Source organism: Oncorhynchus nerka, linkage group LG14, assembly GCF_034236695.1.
Source record: "Oncorhynchus nerka isolate Pitt River linkage group LG14, Oner_Uvic_2.0, whole genome shotgun sequence".
Lineage (NCBI taxonomy): Eukaryota > Metazoa > Chordata > Actinopteri > Salmoniformes > Salmonidae > Oncorhynchus > Oncorhynchus nerka.
In genome coordinates this window covers 61011959-61033869 of record NC_088409.1, presented here as the reverse complement: position 1 = coordinate 61033869, position 21911 = coordinate 61011959, and the positions used below count along the sequence as shown (strand labels likewise).

The 21911-nt window shown below is 43.4% G+C and overlaps 1 protein-coding gene across 1 annotated transcript in view; it reads right to left on the bottom strand.

The window, feature by feature from the left end:
• LOC115141611 (immunoglobulin superfamily member 11-like) overlaps positions 1–21911 on the bottom strand; it is a 113974-nt gene that overhangs the window by 6444 nt on the left and 85619 nt on the right. Inside the window, exons 2-6 of the mRNA XM_029680643.2 lie at positions 17749–17912; positions 7073–7280; positions 6507–6662; positions 3603–3725; positions 1691–1838 (exon numbers count right to left, since the gene is read on the bottom strand). Coding sequence (XP_029536503.1) covers positions 1691–1838; positions 3603–3725; positions 6507–6662; positions 7073–7280; positions 17749–17912 — 799 coding nt within the window. The remainder of the gene's footprint in view (positions 1–1690; positions 1839–3602; positions 3726–6506; positions 6663–7072; positions 7281–17748; positions 17913–21911) is intronic.

Sequence of the window (21911 nt, the reverse complement as noted above, 5' to 3'; positions counted from 1 at the left end):
TGAGATATGGCTTTTTCTTTGCAACTCTGCCTAGAAGGCCAGCATCCTGGAGTTGCCAATTCACTGTTGACGTTGAGACTGGTGTTTTGCAGGTACTATTTAATGAAGCTGCCAGTTGAGGACTTTCAGCTGTATTAACATAATTGCAAAATAGTTTTTTTTAGCTAACACAACGTGCCATTGGAACACAGGAGTGATGGTTGCTGATAATGGGCCTCTGTACACTTATGTAGATATTCCATTTTAAAAAATCTGCTGTTTCCAACTACAATAGTAATTTACAACATTAACAATGTCTACACTGTATTTCTGATCAATGTGATGTTATTTTAATGGACAAAAAAAAAAACTTGATTTTCTTTCAAAAACGAGGACATTTCTAAGTGACCCCAAACTTTTGAACGGTAGTGTACGTATTTGGTGCTTTTACGTTAACAAGTGTGTTGCAACATCCAAATATCATCTTAATACACAATTAGGTTTAACTTCTAATTCTGACTGTTCAGTCATTGCCCTATGAAGTCATCTGCAGCTTACGTTCTACTGGGTTTTCTGTTTGGTCTTCTTCATGTTTGACTGAGCTGTCAATGAAAACGCTAGTCGGAAATGGACAAATAGTGGGATTGGTATTTCAAGGTTATGAACATTTAAATAAGCAAATCCATTTGCAACACCAGTCTGAGCAGTCAGTGTTCCTTACTGCAAATGTTTAATGTAAAAACATTTCCAAGAAGGTTTTGTGTTTGAACTCCACTAATTAGATAGAACACTGTTTTGAACACTCTCTCGTCGCAGATAAAACTTAGTGGACCTGATACCGATGTGGATGTCTCTGATATCAAAAGGGATTTAAGTCAGACAGTCTATTAAATGAACATGCAATGTGCATGACTTATCTTACAAATGTATAGTTAAACAGCTACAGTATGGGGCATCTTTTGGCACACCTACATTAGCCAGAGAGATAATATTTACTTCTGGCCTCAGATGAGCCACAGTGGCCTGTTGTGTTTCATGATATTATAAATGCAATACTTGGTATCCTATTAGTCAGAATAGTGCTTGTAATGATTGGAATGGCAAAAATAAAATAAAGACAAGTGGTTAAAACTGGAATTTAAAACAAAATATATGGTTTAAACATTGTATCACTCTATGAGGAGTGACATTCACTTCCACAGCTTTGTCCTGATACATTGTGTTTCCATTTTGTTTGAATTGTCAGTGGTATTAAGTGCAGAGGCACCACATTTAAATTCAGGGACATTATCAACACCCAAATGAGGCAGATGTTATCCCACTCGCTCAGGGCTGAAACATTTCAACAATGATTTATCTTCAAATTGATTTATGAAGTCATTTAGAGGAAGAATAGCAGGCCATTAATACAAGCGACAGAGAATTCACATAGTATTTGAAATGACAAATTGGGGTGCGATGAAGAAAAGTTTGAACACCTTTAACAAATGGATAGAACTGGATCGAACTAACTTCAAAAGAGTAATCATCCAATTTCAAAGACACAGTATATCTCCGTTTTCAACACTTGTCGACTACATAGTCTATCAAATGCACGGCACCAGAACAGATACGGTGAGTTCAAAGTCTAATGTTTAGACTAGTGTGTTGCTATAGATGGACAGAGAGGTGCGGGAAATGGAAGAAAGCAGGAAGTCAATGGAAAACCCACCTGATCTCGTTGGGTATCTCCTCCTCCTCGTATTTGTTCTTGTTCTTCCAGTAGAAGAGTGTCACCAGCACCAGTAGAGAGCAGATGATGACAGCCAACACGCCCGTGGCGATGGTGCCAGCTATGAGACCCACACTCTGGGGCTGGGCTGAAGGACCAGGGGAGGGAGAGAGAGAGAGAGAGAGACTAAGTCCTGGGGTCATGTTCATTAAGTACAAAACAGAAAAAAAATGAACTACCTGAACCTCTCAAATATGAAACGCTTGTTTAACAAAAACATAACGTTTTGTTCGGTTTTCCCTAATGAACGGGACCTAGATCACACACGATCGGTCATGCCTCTACAACAGCTACTGCTAGCTCCTGAAACTCAGCACAAACACCTATTCATCCGTGGCATGAAGCCACTCGAGTAAGCCCTGCATTACGACATGAATAAAACATTGAGGAGCTTTGGTTGAATGCCAACAAAATGCCCCGTGGTTCTCCAGGACCTGTAATGATGTCCTCACTCATCCCCCCCCCCCCCCCCCCAGGTAAACACTTTGAAGAGGGAAGCACAGAGGGAGGGATGGAGAAGAAAAGCTGTGTTCACAGGGAGTTTGTGCTGTCTGTGAATATTTCTTAATGAGTTAAATACACACAGCGGCCCCTGTCTATTTGATCAGGCAACTTTTCATTTGTGCCAACAAAGCTACATGCACTAATATGTTAATACAGTACATTGAATATACCCATGGATGCAAATGGCTCTATTATGGTACCATAGTGGATTGGAGGAAAGATTTACTTGGACTGAAGTGGGATTTCATTTGGATGTCTATTAGGATGTTTGAATTTTAGCATAATATCTGAACCATAATATCTATGATACCTGTACCATTGTGCTTATATCAGAAAACAATGTGTGAGTGAGCTTTAAAAACCACAACAGATGTGTATTAATACTAGCCATTTCCACTATGAGGGCCGTTTAGGACAGTCTTTTGTTCTACAGATCAGAGAGAGTAGTACAGTGGAAGGTGTTTAACCATACATGCTGCAACATACGCTGGGAGAATGATGCTGTCGTTGTTGACAGCTGAACAGATTGCTGAGTGGCGATAAAGATTTTATAGGATCACTCTACTGATCTAACAGTGGGTCCCCTCCCTGACAGACAGACATACAGCCAGCCCCCAGTGCCTCTGTCAGAGCACTCACCACAGCCACAGCTGCCCCGCGGGTGACAAACGGTGACAACCGGTGGCATGCCATTTACTCCTTGACAGTCACAAACCATTTAAAATGATTAACTTGGATTAGCTAACACAACGTGCCATTGGAACACAGGAATGATGGTTGTTGAAAGTGGGCCTCTGTACGCTTACGTAACTATTCCATTAAAAAGCAGCCGTTTCCAGCTACAATAGACATTTACAACATTAACAATGTCTACATTGTATTTCTGGATCAATTTGATGTTATTTTAATGGACCAAAAAATGTGCTTTTCTTTCAAAAACAAGGACATTTCTAAGTGACACCAAACTTTTGAACGGTAGTGTACATGATTCCATATGTTATTTCATAGTTTTGATGTCTTCACTATTATTCTACAATATAGAAAACCCTTGAATGAGTAGGTGTGTCCAAACTTTTGACTTGTACTGTATATATTTACCAAAAATATATATGGGGGTATTGGAAATGATGCAGACAATTACGTTGATAGAAGCCACCGTCTATCTGCAATATTAAAGCTGATCTAAATAAATCCTTGAGGAGTATATCCAGAGTGAAATAATCAGTATTTGTAAGGTGAGGTCCAAGGATTTAACATTGATACGTTCCGATTAGTGTTTTTTAAAAGTTTTATTTCGAGTGGTACTGCACAAAGCCCTGCTTATGTCATCATTATGTTGGGTACTTACGTGCCACAACCTGCAGGTTGAGTAGACAGGTGCTCTTGGCGATGGCGTTGGAGGCTGTACACTGGTACAGACCAGAGGTACTGGTACTGATGTTCCTTAGTGTTACGGTCCCTTGCATCTGGTCTGAGGTTTAAACACAAACCATGCCAGTCTAGGGTTAAAACATCACCGGGGAACACCATCCACAACCCCAGAACAAATAGACAAGACACAAAAACATCACTGGGGAACACCATCCACAACCTCAGAACAAATAGACAAGACACAAAAACATCACTGGGGAACACCATCCACAACCTCAGAACAAATAGACAAGACACAAAAACATCACCGGGGAACACCATCCACAACCTCAGAACAAATAGACAAGACACAAAAACATCACTGGGGAACACCATCCACAATCTCAGAACAAACAGACAAGACACAAAAACATCACTGGGGAACACCATCCACAACCTCAGAACAAATAGACAAGACACACAAAAACATCACCTCAGAACAAATAGACAAGGGAACACCATCCACAACCTCAGAACAAACAGACAAGACACAAAAACATCACCGGGGAACACCATCCACAACCTCAGAACAAATAGACAAGACACAAAAACATCACTGGGGAACACCATCCACAACCTCAGAACAAACAAGACACAAAAACATCACTGGGGGACACCATCCACAATCTCAGAACAAATAGACAAGACACAAAAACATCACTGGGGAACACCATCCACAATCTCAGAACAAACAGACAAGACACAAAAACATCACTGGGGAACACCATCCACAACCTCAGAACAAACAAGACACAAAAACATCACTGGGGGACACCATCCACAATCTCAGAACAAACAAGACACAAAAACATCACCGGGGAACACCATCCACAACCTCAGAACAAATAGACAAGACACAAAAACATCACTGGGGAACACCATCCACAATCTCAGAACAAATAGACAAGACACAAAAACATCACTGGGGAACACCATCCACAACCTCAGAACAAATAGACAAGACACAAAAACATCACTGGGGAACACCATCCACAACCTCAGAACAAATAGACAAGACACAAAAACATCACTGGGGAACACCATCCACAACCTCTGAACAAACAAGACACAAAAAAAAAACATCACCTCAGAACAAATAGGGGAACACCATCCACAACCTCAGAACAAATAGACAAGACACAAAAACATCACTGGGGAACACCATCCACAACCTCAGAACAAATAGACAAGACACAAAAACATCACTGGGGAACACCATCCACAATCTCAGAACAAACAAGACACAAAAACATCACCGGGGAACACCATTCACAACCTCAGAACAAATAGACAAGACACAAAAACATCACTGGGGAACACCATCCACAACCTCAGAACAAACAAGACACAAAAACATCACTGGGGAACACCATCCACAACCTCAGAACAAACAGACAAGACACAAAAACATCACCGGGGAACACCATCCACAACCTCAGACAAATAGACAAGACACAAAAACATCACTGGGGGACACCATCCACAACCCCAGAACAAATAGACAAGACACAAAAACATCACCGGGGAACACCATCCACAACCTCAGACAAATCAGACAAGACACAAAAACAAAAACATCACTCAGAACAAACAGACAAGGGGAACACCATCCACAACCCCAGAACAAATAGACAAGACACAAAAACATCACCGGGAACACCATCCACAACCTCAGAACAAACAAGACACAAAAAACAACACCATCCACAACCTCAGACAAATAGACAAGACACAAAAACATCACTGGGGGACACCATCCACAACCTCAGAACAAATAGACAATACACAAAAACATCTCATTAAAATACATTGGGATTAAATATGAATGAAATTCCTTTAGGACTAATAATTCATGTAACCATTTGCTTGTAAACGTGTTCCAAAACATTCATACATTACTTACATAATTTAAATAACCAAAATCATTTCAAAATCATTTAGGCAGTTGAAATTATTGTTGAGCACATCTTATTTAGTATTATGCAGATATGTTACTTTACATAACAGCTTTATTCAACTTGCTTTAGGATATGGTACTATAACTGGGACTACTGGCAAAAACCCAATAGAGGGCACCAAATCACTTACCGTAAAATGGCTGTGGTACATTATACATTATATTTCTGTGCCTTGCTGATATAAACTAAATTACAGCGCCGTTGTTCATACGTCTGATAATTGATGGAGTATTACGTTATATTACACTACTGCCTTTAAGAAAAGGCTACCATAGGAGCTTGGAACAAATCACATAAGCACTTAATCCAGATTCCTGGCCTAGATTTCACCCCTAACCTCTTCTCTGCAACATGGGCTGTTTTGCAGACAGATATCATGGTGGCAGTGTTGGTACAGTTGATATCTACTGTGTAAAACAACACAGACAGGCAGGAGGAGGAGTGATGAAGGAAACCTAAGCCGATTAGTCCTTGTGGAGGGTAGCCTTGTGTTGAAGTGAGCAGTAGTGTAGTACGGTAAGAATCACACTGTGCCGTGTTGACACAGCTGGAGAGAGAGAGGAGAGGCCACTGCACGGCTCACACACACACACACACACAAAACTGGGTCCGTATTCAGAAGAAAAGTCTCAGAGTAGAGTGGTGACATAGGATCAGTCATAAAATGACTGGAACTGTTGACCAGCTGATCCTATATCAGCACTCCTACTCTTGAGATGCTTTGTGAATGCAAGCCCTGAACTGGACCAGGGTGGGTGGTGGCACCCTGAGGGGCAGAGTTGGGGGGCGGGTGGGCGGAAGCCACGGTGACGTTACCAAAGATCCTTGTTGATTTACCAGCGAAGGTGGGGCAAAAGGGCACGCCCACGGCCAGGGTTTAATACCTTGCATGGCGGTGTGGGGCAGCTTGGGCAGCGACTCCAGTTTCACCCAGGTGTAGCTGGGCGTGGGGATCCCCTCCTCGCTGCTGCACATCAGCATGATGTCAGCGCCCACGTCCAGCGTGCCCTGGACACGGCATGAGGGCACCGACGGGGGCACTGGAGAGACAGAAAGGAGATAGAGGGGTATAGTTAGTACCTTAGCAATCAGCACAGACAAGTCCTATCCTCCTGAAGAGGCATCGGGTCCTACATGTTACGTTACATTTGAGTAATTTAACAGATGCTCCTATCTAAAGCAGGTCTTGTTCCTATAGTATACACATACAGAACTATGGTGTCCCAACATGCTATAAGAGTCATCTTTAAAACCAGCTTAGCACACTCATTTGTCAAAACAAATGTCATACAATAGAATTCTTACAATATGCAATGCGTTTCCACTTCCATTTAATCATTGTAGGCTATGCACCGTAGCCTGGTCTGTAGTCAAGTTAGAGTTGCCAGGCTATATGTGCATAGTATGCAACCCCTTAATTGTAATTCTAATGTAGCAGAGTGTGTTTTACCCAGCACGGTGAGGCCGATGACCCCGATGTTGCGCCCCCCTCTGTCGGGGAGGTTGTTGACCAGGCACTGGTAGGTCCCCGTGTCTGACAGCTGGGTGTTGTTGATGAAGATAGAGGCACTTGTACTCGGCATGGTGGCCACGAAACCCACCCGGCCATTTAAGTGGTTGGCTAGACTGAACACTTGGCCACCTTGGTAGATGATCACCTGAGATGAGAAAGACAAAAAGGCAGAGATTCACTCACTCCGTTTCTATGGAATATCATTAGTTTGACCTAACAAAGATCCTATGGATCGAAATGTTGGTCATTAGGTGGTCATTAGGAACGTACAGTGTGCAGGCCTTTCTGTTATTTTTCTAGCATGTGCGAATGACCACTTCTATTTCAATGGAACATCAGAGATTTTCTGTCCACTGTACATCCGGATGCAAGTTCGTGAAACTGTGGCCAACTGTGTCCATCCTGGGTCAGCAGGGGAAAGTGCATTACCTAGATGTCAATTGATGCAGAGCTTTATATTGGGGTACAAACATAATGAATTGATTAATTTTGCGGAAATAAAGGGTATGACGATATCTTAAATGTGAATGGAAAAACAATCACCGAGGTTAAATGTAATCGTAGAAAGTTAATCAAAAACCGTTCTCTGCTACACATTAGAGATAATTCAACAAGCAATGTTTAATTAAGTTAATTAAAATGCAATACTTCATCCCACAGTTAAATAAAAACCAAACAACAGAGAATCAACAGCCAGGCAAGTGAGTGGATGAGGATTCTGGACACTGAAGGGTGCAGGTGCAACAAACAGTCACAAGAGGGCGACCTAGTGTTGCAGTATATACTGAAGCATCACCTGACAACTGAAAGGATGGAAGGTGGTCCATCCATGGATAACATAGATGTTCTTGAATGATAACACACAGAATATGATCATTTAAAAAATATCCTGAACTATACAAGTATGTTACATTACAACAAGCATGAATTCAAGAGCAGCTTACAAGCTTTAAAATTGTGAGCAAAAAGAGGGGCACACAGCTCAATAGTCAACATACTGTTTCCATCACACACAACAAGGAACTAAAACACCAAACTATGGTAACTATGGTAATACTATGAAGAAGCCTAGCCCCATTGACATGGTCAATTCATCTGCAATGCAATTTCTCCTCAGTAAAGTGATGCCAAAGTGGAAAAACATCCAGACAAATACAAGTCCTATTGAAATGAAACCTTCTGTTGATTTGAGCTCTTCCAAGCTGCAGGTTTGAGAGTCGGAGGTGTTCAAAAGCTTTTTGTTGCTTTGAACTCTGATAGAAGCAGCCATTTGTGCGCACCTTCTAAATAAATAAAAACACCTAACCCTTCAGCCAGGCACACAAAAGCATGCTGGGGAATCAGGGAGGCTATTCAGCTGTGTTTGAAAGAACACCCATTGAACTGTCCTGTTCAAAGGACCCAGGGATTCACAGAACCATCTCAGTAACGCTGCGTGATGTTCTCCCCTCTCCCTTCCTCCGTCCATCCCTTCCTGTATCCCTCCCTCCAACCGGCTGCTTAGCTGCATGTAAATTGCGGCGCCGCAGTTTCCTGAGCGCTGTACGCTCCAGTGTGCAAATGGCAGTGATCCCTAGTAAGAACTGGCATGGACCCAAATACCATGTCCACTGCCATATTCCTCTTGCTATCCCATCCCCTCTCCCTGTAAACCAATGAACAACCCCCGCTCCCAACATTCTCATCAGCCATGACATGGGTTGTATTCATTCGGGCAAAACGTTGCAAAATGTTGAAAACAAGTGTTTCTCATTGGGCAAGTTCAGATAGTATCGGCCCATTTTCTTCCATTTCGTGCCTAGTGAACAGGATCCTGGTGTACGACCCTGGTCTGGAACATCTCCTATACCTCCTATAAAACCCAGCATCAGGATACAGCAGTGGTTTATGAGGGAGTAAAGGAGAATGGACAGCTTAATTTCCAAGGCTCTTACCCACCAGGCCTCACCGTCTGCACGCAAATCAGGCTTAAAGCGGGAAGCAGCAGTTGAAACAATAAGAAAGCGCCCTCCCCACCACTGTTTAACATAAAAACTGAGGGATGGGGCTAAAGAAATGTAACCACTCTCAAATTCATAGACAGAGCTATAGATGCAAGGACCGACCATCCATGATATCAAATGTATAGTTTTAAACCATATTTGGAGGCTATATAGTGTTTGTTTACATTTACTTTGTTTACAAACATTGGAGTAAAGCAAGCTTCTACTGTATTTTGAGTCCCGATGAAGTACGACAGTTGAACTAAGCTCACAAGGCATTTAAGTTATTTTCTACAAGAATCAATCGGTATATACAGTGACTTCGGAAAGACATTTTCCACATTTTGTTACGTTACAGCCTTATTCTCAAATAGATTAAATAAAACAATTTCCTTAGCAATCTACACACAGTACCCCATAATTCAAAGCGAAAACGGGTTTTTAGAAATTTTGCAAATGTATTAAAACCAGAAATACCATATTTACATAAGTATTCAGACCCTTTGCTACAGTATGATACTCGAAATTGAGCACAGGTGCATCCTGTTTCCATTGATCATCCTTGAGATGTTTATGAAACTTGATTGGGGTCCACCTGTGGTAAATGATTTGGAAAGGCACACGCCGGTCTTTATAAGGTCCCACAGATGACAGTGCATGTCAGTGCATGTCCGTAGAGACAGGATTGTGCCAAGGCACAGATCTGGGGAAGGGTACCAAAACATTTCTGCAGCATTGAAGGCCCGCAAGAACACACCGGCCTCCATTCTTAAATGGAAGAAGTTTGGAACCACCAAGTCACTTCCTACAGCTGGCCGCCCGGCCAAACTGAGCAATCAGGGGAGAAGGGCCTTGGTCAGGGAGGTGACCAAGAACCCGAATGTCTCTCTGACAGAGCTCTAGAGTTCCTCTGTGGGGATGGGAGACCCTTTCAGAAGGACAACCATCTCTGCAGCACTCCACCAATTAGGCCTTTATTGTAGAGTGGTCAGACAGAAGCCACTCCTCAGTAAAAGGCACATGACAGCCCGCTTGGAGTTGCCAAAAGGCGTACCTAAAGACTCTCAGAACATGAGAAACAAGATTCTCTGGTTTGAGGAAACCAAGATTGAACTCTTTGGCCTGAATGTCAAGCGTCACTTCTGGAGGAAACCTGGCACCATCCCTACGGTGAAGAATGGTGGTGGCAGCATCATGTTGTGGGGATATTTTTCAGCGGCAGGGAATGGGAGACTAGTCAGGATTGAGGCAAAGACGAACTGAGCAAAGTACAGAGAGATCAGATCATTGATGAAAATCTGCTCCAGAGCGAACAGGACCTCAGACTGGGGCGAAGGTTCACCTTCCAACGTGACAATGATCCTAAGCACACAGCCAAGACAACACAGGAGTGACTTCGGGACAAGTCTCTGAATGTCCTTGAGTGGCCCAGCCAGAGCCCGGACTTGAACCCAATCTAACATCTCTGGAGAGACCTAAAAATAGCTGTTCAGCCACGCTCCCCATCCAACCTGACAAAGCTTGAGAGGATCTGCAAAGAAGAATGGGAGAAACTCCCCAAATGCAGGTGTGCCATGCTAGTAACGTCATACCCAGGAAGACTTGAGGCTGTAATCGCTGACAAAGGTGTTTCAACAAAAGTACTGAGTAAAGGGTCTGAATACTTATGTAAATGTGATATTTCAGTTTTCTATTATTAATAAATTAGCAAACACAATCTAAAAACGAGTCTTTGCTTTGTCATTATGGGGTATTGTGTGTACAACATTTCTTAAAATCCGACCCATATACTATGTTCTTACAAAAAAGTTTTTTTAAATTCCCTAGTACAGCCACTATTGAAGGCTATCAAATGCCTTCTCAAATATGTCCTCTGGTGGTCAAACTAGCACTAACTAGCATTAATGGTAAAAATGTCTGACACTTAAATAACGTGCCACAGAATTCTGCGGCACCATGAAAGCTGTGCTGCAGTACGCTGCATCTTTTAAAGTACAATCCACTGTAGGTTGATGAGGAAAAAATGTAATCACTTTCAGAGTAAGGCTGTAACCTAACAAAATGTGGAAAAAGGCAAAGGGTCTGTATCCACTGTATCCGTCCCAAAGTATATGTAGCTACTGCCAGACTGCCCTTTTGATCTGAGGCTAAACATGGAAGATTAAGAGTAAACAAACAGAAGAATTAGAAGAGCTCTCTTTGCGAAGTGAGCAGAGGGTGTGAGCAGAGGGATATGATCGTCAGTCAGCCTAAAAGGTTGATGGTTGCTACGTGTTGAGTCTTTGAGGAGCCCGGCTGATGTTCTCACGTTTAATCTAAAGCTTGGTGAACGAAACTCTATCAACAACTTATTTACATCTTATTCATGACCTCAGGGATGGTCTTAAAAGATACCAAATACACGAAGCAGTCAGAGAGAGTCTGCACTAATAAACAAACAAGTATGCATAGGCTTATGTCTGGTACGTGAGGAAAGGAAGAGTTAGTGTGCATTGTAAAGGCTTCCTTTCAGTCCATACAATGGATACCGGTCCCAACATTAGAATACTGACGCCCAAAAGACTCGTCATTTGCTCAGATTTGGGGTCCCACGAGGCCTGACATTTCCAGCGATAACACTCCTGTGGTTCTTTTTAGAAAGAGTTATCAAATAAATTAATATAAATCATATCATTTTTATATCATATAAAATCATAAAATGGAATACTGTGATCAAACTTCACATGTGACATAACTTTGGACTTCAAATGACTGTACACTTTTCATTATGGCCTATTTTCGATTAAAAAAATTATGCTGTGTACGGCTCGAACCATAATCATTCACGACAGCCATTTCCTACAGAGTAGCCTTGCGCTGTCGCAACACAGGCAGCGGTGTACACTCAAACCACAGTGAACCTTTCAGACAGCCCACCAGACAACAGGAAGAAGCAGTGCTGGCACGCTTGTGATAGAACTGGGAACAATGGCAAAGTTTCTCTATTTTGAAGCATTCACTGATTCACCCGTACGAAATGTTGTTATGGTTAACGGCATTACTTTATATCACTGGTACTATTCCACGATTACTCTTAGGGAATAACTTCTGTAACTACCCTTTAATATGCATGTCAACTACAGACAACGACACAGTACATACCACAGTGAAGTGGTAAGTACATTAGGTCATAATTGTATGTATTTATTAGCGTGTTACCGGGTAATTACAACTGGTTATTCTACTGGTATTGACCCATGTTTTGAACCAATCTATTATAACAGGTGGACAATTGTACACGCTTGTGCTGCACTCAAACTACTTCACCCAAGTTGATGAGTGTAGGTGCCTTCTATAATGTACTGTACTGTAGCTCTGATGAGGTGTTGTCGTTCTAGCCTAGAGCTGACTCTGTCTTCATCCTGTTGTAGTGGTGCCTGAAAGCCTGAAGTGGCGCGCACACACACATATACACACACGGCACATCTGTACTCCTCTGAGACTACGTCACCAAATGAATGCGGTGGAATAATTCCTTCCTGCTAGAATCATCCACACACAATGTTTCCCGAGCCTCGCCGTTTACACCAAAAGGGTGCTCAGGCAGGCGTGAAGGAGGTTAAAGGCAGCCAATTGCTCGACGTTAGCAATTCACTCTCCATCTGTGCGTTTGACTGTGTCAAAACAGCCTCTGCGTGTGTGTGTGTGCATGTAGATACCTGTGCAGTGCAACCTTGTGTGTAGGTGTGGTGTGTGAGCATGTAGATACCTGTGCAGTGCAACCTTGTGTGTAGGTGTGGTGTGTGAGCATGTAGATACCTGTGCAGTGCAACCTTGTGTGTAGGTGTGGTGTGTGAGCATGTAGATACCTGTGCAGTGCAACCTTGTGTGTAGGTGTGGTGTGTGAGCATGTAGATACCTGTGCAGTGCAACCTTGTGTGTAGGTGTGGTGTGTGAGCATGTAGATACCTGTGCAGTGCAACCTTGTGTGTAGGTGTGGTGTGTGAGCATGGTGCATGTGTGTGCACATTTGGATAAGTATTTTTCAGTTGAATGCACCTCAAAGTACAGTATGTATGTTTTTCTGAGTGTGGTTACTCTGTGTGTGTGTGTGTGTAAAGGTGTGTGTGTGTGTGTATTTATTACTCAAGGGCGCAACTTTCACCACCCACACATTCTACTTCCGGCGCCGACAGAGATGACCGCCTCGCTTCGCGTTCCTAGGAAACTATGCGGTTTTTTGTTTTTTTACGTGTTATTTCTTACATTGGTACCCCAGGTCATCTTAGGTTCCATTACATACAGTCGGGAAGAACTACTGAATATAAGAACAACGTCGGCTCACCATCAGTACGACCAGGAATATGACTTTCCCGAAGCGGATCCTGTGTTCTGCCTTTCACCAAGGACAACGGAATGGATCACAGCCTGCGACCCAAAACAAAGATGTCGTAAAAGAGGGAAATGTAGCGGTCTTCTGGTCAGGCTCCGGAGACGGCCACATCGCGCACCACTCCCTAGCATACTATTCGCCAATGTCCAGTCTCTTGACAACAAGGTTGATGAAATCCGAGAAAGGGTGGCATTCCAGAGGGACATCCGAGACTAACATTCTTTGCTTCACGGAAACATGGCTCACTCGAGAGACGCTAACGGAATCGGTGCAGCCAGCTGGTTTCTTCACGCATCGCGCCGACAGAAACAAACATCTTTCTGGTAAGAAGAAGGGTGGGGGCGTATGCCTTATGATTAACGAGACGTGGTGTGATCATAACAACATACAGGAACTCAAGTCCTTCTGTTCACCCGACTTAGAATTCCTCACAATCAAATGTCGTCCGCATTATCTACCAAGGGAATTCTCTTTGATTATAATCACAGCCGTATATATTCCCCCCCAAGCAGACATATCGATGGCCCTGAACGAACTTTATTTGACTCTTTGCAAACTGGAGACCACATATCCTGAGGCTACATTCATTGTAGCTGGGGATTTTAACAAGGCTAATCTGAAAACAAGACTCCCTATTGTATCAGCATATTTTTGTATCAGCATATGGATTGCGCAACCAGGGCTGGTAAAACCTTGGATCATTGCTATTCTAACTTCCGCGACGCAAATAAGGCCCTCCCCCGCCCTCCTTTCGGAAAAGCTGACCACGACTCCATTTTGTTGCTCCCTGCCTACAAACAGAAACTAATACAAGAAGCTCCCGCGCTCAGGTCTGTTCAACGCTGGTCCGACCAATCTGATTCCACGCTTCAAGACTGCTTAGATCATTCGGACTGGGATATGTTCCGCATTGCGTCCAACAACAACATTGACGAATACGCTGATTCGGTGAGCGAGTTCATTAGAAAGTGCATTGATGATGTCGTTCCCATAGCAACGATTAAAACATTCCCAAACCAGAAACCGTGGATTGTTGGCAGCATTCGGGTGAAACTGAAAGAGCGAACCCCTGCATTTCACCAGGGAAAGGTGACCGGAAACATGACCGAATACAAACAGTGTAGCTATTCCCTCTGCAAGGCAATCAAACAAGCTAAGCGTCAGTATAGAGACAAAGTAGAGTCACAATTCAACGGCTCAGACACAAGAGGTATGTGGCAGGGTCTACAGTCAATCACGAATTACAAAAAGAAAACCAGCCTGTCACGGACCAGGATGTCTTGCTCCCAGGCAGACTAAATAACTTTTTTGCCCGCTTTGAGGACAATACAGTGCCACTGACACGGCCCGCAACCAAAACCTGCGGACTCTCCTTCACTGCAGCCGACGTGAGGAAAACATTTAAACGTGTTAACCCTCGCAAGGCTACAGACCAAAACGGCATCCCCAGCCGCGTCCTCAGAGCATGCGCAGACCAGCTGGCTGGTGTGTTTACGGACATATTCAATCAATCCGTATCCCAGTCTGCTGTTCCCACATGCTTCAAGAGGGCCACCATTGTCCCTGTTCCCAAGAAAGCTAAGGTAACTGAGCTAAACGACTACCGCCCCGTAGCATTCACGTCCGTCATCATGAAGTGCTTTGAGAGACTAGTCAAGGACCATATCACATCCACCCTACCTGACACCCTAGACCCACTCCAATTTGCTTACCGCCCAAATAGGTCCACAGACGATGCAATCTCAACTACAATGCACACTGCCCTAACCCATCTGGACAAGAGGAATACCTATGTGAGAATGCTGTTCATCGACTACAGCTCAGCATTTAACACCATAGTACCCTCCAAACCCGTCATCAAGCTCGAGACCTTGGGTCTCGACCCCGCCCTGTGCAACTGGGTACTGGACTTCCTGACGGGTCGCCCCCAGGTGGTGAGGGTAGGTAACAACATCTCCACCCCGCTGATCCTCAACACTGGGGCCCCACTAGGGTGTGTTCTGAGCCCTCTCCTGTACTACCTGTTCACCCATGACTGCGTGGCCATGCACACCTCCAACTCAATCATCAAGTTTGCGGACAACACTACAGTGGTAGGCTTGATTACCAACAACGACGAGACGGCCTACAGGTTGAGGGCCCTCGGAGTGTGGTGTCAGGAAAATAACCTCACACTCAATGTCAACAAAACAAAGGAGATGATTGTGGACTTCAGGAAACAGCAGAGGGAGCACCCCCCTGTCCTCATTGATGGGACAGTAGTGGAGAGGGTAGTAAGTTTTAAGTTTCTCGGCATACACATCACGGTCCACCCACACAGACAGCGTCGTGAAGAAGGCGCAGCAGCGCCTCTTCAATCTCAGGAGGCTGAAGAAATTCGGCTTGTCACCAAAAGCACTCACAAACTTCTACAAATGCACAATCGAGTGCATCCTGTTGGGCTGTATCACCGCCTGGTACGGCAACTGCTCTGCCCACAACCGTAAGGCTCTCCAGAGGGTAGTGAGGTCTGCACAACGCATCACCGGGGGCAAACTACCTGCCCTCCAGGACACCTACACCACCCGATGTCACAGGAAGGCCATAAAGATCATCAAGGACAACAACCACCCGAGCCACTGCCTGTTCACCCCGCTATCATCCAGAAGGTGAGGTCAGTACAGGTGCATCAAAGCAGGGACCGAGAGACTGAAAAACAGCTTCTATCTCAAGGCCATCAGACTGTTAAACAGCCACCACTAACATTGAGTGGCTGCTGCCAACACACTGACTCAACTCCAGCCACTTTAATCATGGGAATTGATGGAAATTGATGTAAAATATATCGTTAGCCACTTTAAACAATGCTACTTAATATAATGTTTACATACCCTACATTACTCATCTCATATGTATATGTATACACTGTACCCTATGTAATACATGTATCACTAGCCACTTTAAACTATGCCACTTTGTTTACATACCCTACATTACTCATCTCATATGTATATACTGTACTCGATACCATCTACTGCATCTTGCCTATGCCGTTCTGTACCATCACTCATTCATATATCTCTATGTACATATTCTTTATCCCTTTACACTTGTGTGTACAAGGTAGTAGTTTTTGAATTGTTAGGTTAGATTACTCGTTGGTTATTACTGCATTGTCGGAACTAGAAGCACAAGCATTTCGCTACACTCGCATTAACATCTGCTAACCATGTGTATGTGACAAATACATTTGATTTGATTTGAAATTGCATTCTTGTCACACCCAGTTTTATCATTGTGATACAAAACGAGGCAACAGTGTGCTTTAGGATCATGCGGACGCCTCCGAGAGGTCGGGTAGGCTGTTTGGAGTGTTTATCTGACTGGATAAATAAATACATATAATTATGCCCCCCCCACTTCTAAAACCAAAGTCACACCCCTGTTATTACTTCTTATTGTGTGTGTGTGTGTGCGTGTGGTGTGTGTCCACGCATGTGTGTGCTTGTCTGCCTGATTGTGTGAGTGTGTGTGTGCGTGCTCCCACTCATCCGTGTGTTTATCTGAGTGCGTGTGTGCATGTGTGCCTGTGTGTGTGGCGAGAACAGCTGCTCCAGGTTAATTAGTGCATAAGATTATTATGTTATGTGGATGAGGTTAAACGTGTTGGAGGCAGGTGAGGTTGTGACGCCTGCAGCTGCAGATGAGAGGAAATCAGACTGAATCAAAGGGCCAGGAGAAACCTGCGTGCTTTGTTTCATGGCCTTACAACACAACAGCGACCTTCTTTGGGCATACAGGAGCAGCCGCTTACATCCGGTTCTGGCTTGGCTATAGATAAAGTCTGCACATGCTTCATGTTCACAGGGACTAGTCTGGTGTGCCAGGCGTGTGCTGTTTGTGCCGTACGCCACGCTCCAAACACTACAATACCCGGGTGGCCTGGCACAGATGCATGCAGTGTGATTGTTGTCTCGAGTGTGACGCATGTGGGTCCCATGGGAAAACAGTACAGTATATTCACAAATCCTCATTGAGGTGACCAGTCTCGGGTGTGTCAATAAAGTTGTGTTGAGAGTTTTTTTTGGTTAGGGAGTGTGTAGGTGTATGGGACTGTGGAGAAGGATGTGATGGTGGTGTATGGGCTGGTAACCTTGCCTGAGTCCTGAAGACGTTTTAGCTTTCTACAGCTGATGCCTAGTCTTTAGCTCAGAGGGATAACACGGTTTTGAGGCACACAGTCTACGCAGATCACATAAACATGTTTAGAGGAGGTTTACCTGTTCGGGCTGATTGGCATTGGACAGCGGGATGACCATCCAGATAATGTTGAGGTTGTTGAGGGCAGCGCTGGTTGAGAAGGAGCAGGGCAAGATGGCCGCCTGGCCGCGGGCTACCTGGATGCTGCTCTGGGTCACTGTGACATCCAACGCCCTCACGCTCACTGCAGAGAAAAAAACATACAGAGAGAGATTTAGTGGGTGGAGAGAAAGACTTCTGGAGACATTTCCTGCATCTGAAATATTTAACAGCAAGTCATACTCGAAAAACATTTAAATGCTTTTGTTTTGATATAGCCTAAAAATAAGGTTAACTCATTTAGACTAGAGATCACTGAGATCCCTGCTCTTGGAGTTATTGGTGAATCATGGGCAGAAAGTACTTCAGTCACTCTATCAGTCCAATAATTGTTTCTCAAATCTCCTATGGTTGAAGAGTAAAGTTCCAGCATAATGTACCTCTAAATGGATATGCAGTATATTTCAAACCCGAAAGGTCACGTTTAATCTAATGGCACAACATTATACTCAACCCTGTCTCAACATTTCCATCTGCACAGCAAAATAAACACAATGTCATATCAAAGCTACTCATTTCAAATGTTCTCCACAGCTAAACAAACATCCAAGTCTAAATATCACAAAAAAATATGTACAAACTAAATATATACAAGAAAAGCAGGAATACTAATGACTATATCACGTGTACTTTTGCCGACCCTCTATAGGCCACCAACTTTCTATCTATACAAACAGTAGGATCGGTTTCCTATCATCCCAAATGAACCAATCGGTATCCTGTTTAGCTGTCATGAAATAGATAGATGGGGGGGAAAGGATGTACAACAACCTATTTCTGGAGCCGCTAAACATATTAAAGCCTCAATTGGGTTACATCCTTCCGTAAAGTGTATCTATCTATGTTCAAGGCCCGGTGGGAGTAATCTTATCTGGACATAGTGAGGAACACAATGCCCATAATCAACTTAGAGAAATTTGGCATGTCCTGAGTCCTTGTCTACCATAATGCAGGATGATGATGCTGACATAAACCAATTGTATAGGTAGGAGTATGCATGTAGCCAGCTGCCACGTTATTATCACTGACACGTTGCTCCTTCCTTGTCTGACTAAAATCACTTCCTACACGTTGTTCCCCTGGCAAGCACACTTCAGCCTGGAGCCCAAGCTCCAGAAGGAGAGAAACACGAGAATCTCAGTGAGCACGTCTTGAGAGACAGTGTACCACACAGGCTAGCAACAGAGTTTTAAAGGCTCATTGCAGTAAAAAAGTATTTTTCCATTGTTTTGTATCATATAGTACATCTGCTGAAACTAACACTGTAAAAGTGTGAAAAAATTGTATCATAGTTACTTCCTGATGATTTCTGGTTGAAAAGATCCTCTACACAGGACGTTATAAATCAGCAGGTTTTCATGTACTGAAAGGATTTTTGCTTTTGCCTGGTATAAGTTTGAATAGACCAATAACAAAGAGTTCCAATCCTCTCTGCCAGTAACAGCTAGTTTTTAATTTCCCCCTCCCCACTCACACCAGTTCCAGCAAAAGTTCTGCTTGAGAAATTATTTTTTAATATTTTTTGTTGATTTTTGACCATTTTAAGGGAAAACTATTAGAGAAAGGTACTAAATTGTTACCCAGAAATGATTTGATATTTAGATAAAAAATGCCTGCATTGGGCCTTTAAACCCAATGGAATAGAGACTAAAGCGTTTAAAGGTAGGACTGGTTGAAACACTTCTCTGCAATATTACAAACTATATTAAGATGTTGTGGCTACTGCCACTCAATTGCTCTCAAGCTTTGCTTCTACTTTACAATATGGCTGTCAGGCTATTATTGTCTTTCAGGTCAAATCTGAGAAAGTTTATAAATCATCTAAAAAGGTCACTGTCGGTCATTTTAATGGTCAGTCTATTCATCTCAAAATTTTTTGATTTATCCGTTATTTTACCAGGTAAGTTGACTGAGAACACGTTCTCATTTGCAGCAACGATCTGGGGAATAGTTACAGGGGAGAGGAGGGGGGATGAATGAGCCAATTGTAAACTGGGGATTATTAGAGGGCCAGATTGGGAATTTAGCCAGGACACCGGGGTTAATACCCCTACTCTTACGATAAGTGCCATGGGATCTCAGAGAGTCAGGACACCCTTTTAACGTCCCATCCAAAAGATGGCACCCTACACAGGGCAGTGTCCCCATAATACTGAGAAACTCCAAAGATCTGTTTCTAAATGAATCTCTACATTTATCTCAGATTAGTGAGAAATTAAGGAAGTCAATACAACAAGAATATAAATTAATATAAAGAAGGCTATGTATGGCCTTAGGTGACGGTGATCCATCCTTGACCTCAGGAGATTTTTTCAAAGCCATGGAGGTCCCATTTCAATGGAACAACTCAAACCTCTGAAGTGCATTGCGCACTCGGCCCGCCACAGGAGTCGCTAGTGCACGATTGGACAAAAACATCCCTGCCGGCCAAGCCGTCCCCTAACCCGGACGACGCTGGGCCAATTGTGCACCGCCCCATGGCTTTCCCGGTCGCGGCTGGCTGAGACAGAGCCTGGACTCGAAACAGGATAGTGACATGGCTGTGATGCAGTGCCTTAGACCACTGCGCCACTGCGGCCGAGAAAACATTTTTAATATTTTCTCAGCCCTATAATAAGTATATTCTACAAAGTAGATGCAAAGAAAGAAAGTGCAAAGAAAGAAAGAAAGCCAGTCGCGCGAGAAGAAAAAGGACCTTGAGGCAAAATGGAAGACACAAGCGCTTATCTTTTCCAAACTCCTCCAAGGCTGCAGCTTTCTGCCCCGAACAGCTGGAGTCTCATTTTCAACACACTGGATTATGGGGACAAGTGCTCAAGAGCCTAAGCCCTCATGACTGCAGAATGCACCACACTCAAATCTTACTGCCTGGAGAGATGTATGCACATGGCCTGGCCAACCCTTGGGAACACACAAAGCATTGGGGAAACTGAGTGACATTTGAGTTGCTAGATAGACATTATCTAACGCCAAAGAAAGGAAAAGTGATCGGCTGGCATGCCTGATAGTGTTGCAGTGCTTAACCTGTTGGTGGAAAAGTGAAAATGGCCATGCCCAGGACTTTTAAATGGTATACCCAAACTTGTGAGTACTTAATGGTGGATAATGGACTACTAAAAGTACTTAGTGATGTATCTTAAAATGTAATGGGCTGATGAGGAGTCAGAACAGCTCCAGCATACCAGCCAGAATCCACTCCCACACCCATTCCCCCCGCCATCCTCGGATAAGAGGCCTCAAGGAGAAATGTACAGTACCACCTGAAAAAATGTTCATTTATGGTTTGGCAATGGATTCCTGTAGGCCCATTTTATTAAACCCTCATAAGGTCACCAGAATGTGAATGTTTGTTCGAAAAACCACATGAATAATCAGTTGACCACTTCACATGTTTTAGTTTTTTCATGTATCTCTTTTCTGTGAGAGAGAGCTGCACTTACTTTATTTTTTTATAATGTATTTCACCTTTATTTAACTAGGCAAGTCGGTTAAGAACAAATCCTTATTTACAATGACGGCCTACACCAAACGACGTTGGGCTAATTGTGCGCCGCCCTATGGGTCTCCCAATCACGGCCGGTTGTGATACAGCCTGGCTCTACTTGGCAAAAATTGGTCGAATCAGCATTGTTTCCATGTAATTTCAACAACAAAAATGACATGTGATGATGTTGAATCAACTTGGAAAACTGATTGGAAATTGCAAAAAGTCATTAACGCAAGAGAATTTAGTCTTTTAGTCTTTTCTTAACCTAAATCCACTGACATGGTGACATTTTTTGTTGATTTCACGTCAGCTGACAACTCTACCAAAACTAGACATTTAAGGGACGTCTGTACCCAGTGGGGAAGCTCTGAAAAATGAAATGCTCATGCATAAATTAAGTGTCCACAGAAAGAGTAAGGGAACCGTCCTTTTTATGAAAAAATATTTGCTCAAACCTAGTCTTGTAGTTTGGAGTTGAACCAATCACGCTTGAGTGCTTAGGTACTGTACATCGATGTGTTCCCCCTCTCTCAGCTTGTGTAGGACAGTGTGTAATGCTAATGAGCTAAATGTCACACCCATTTTGTTTACCCCACT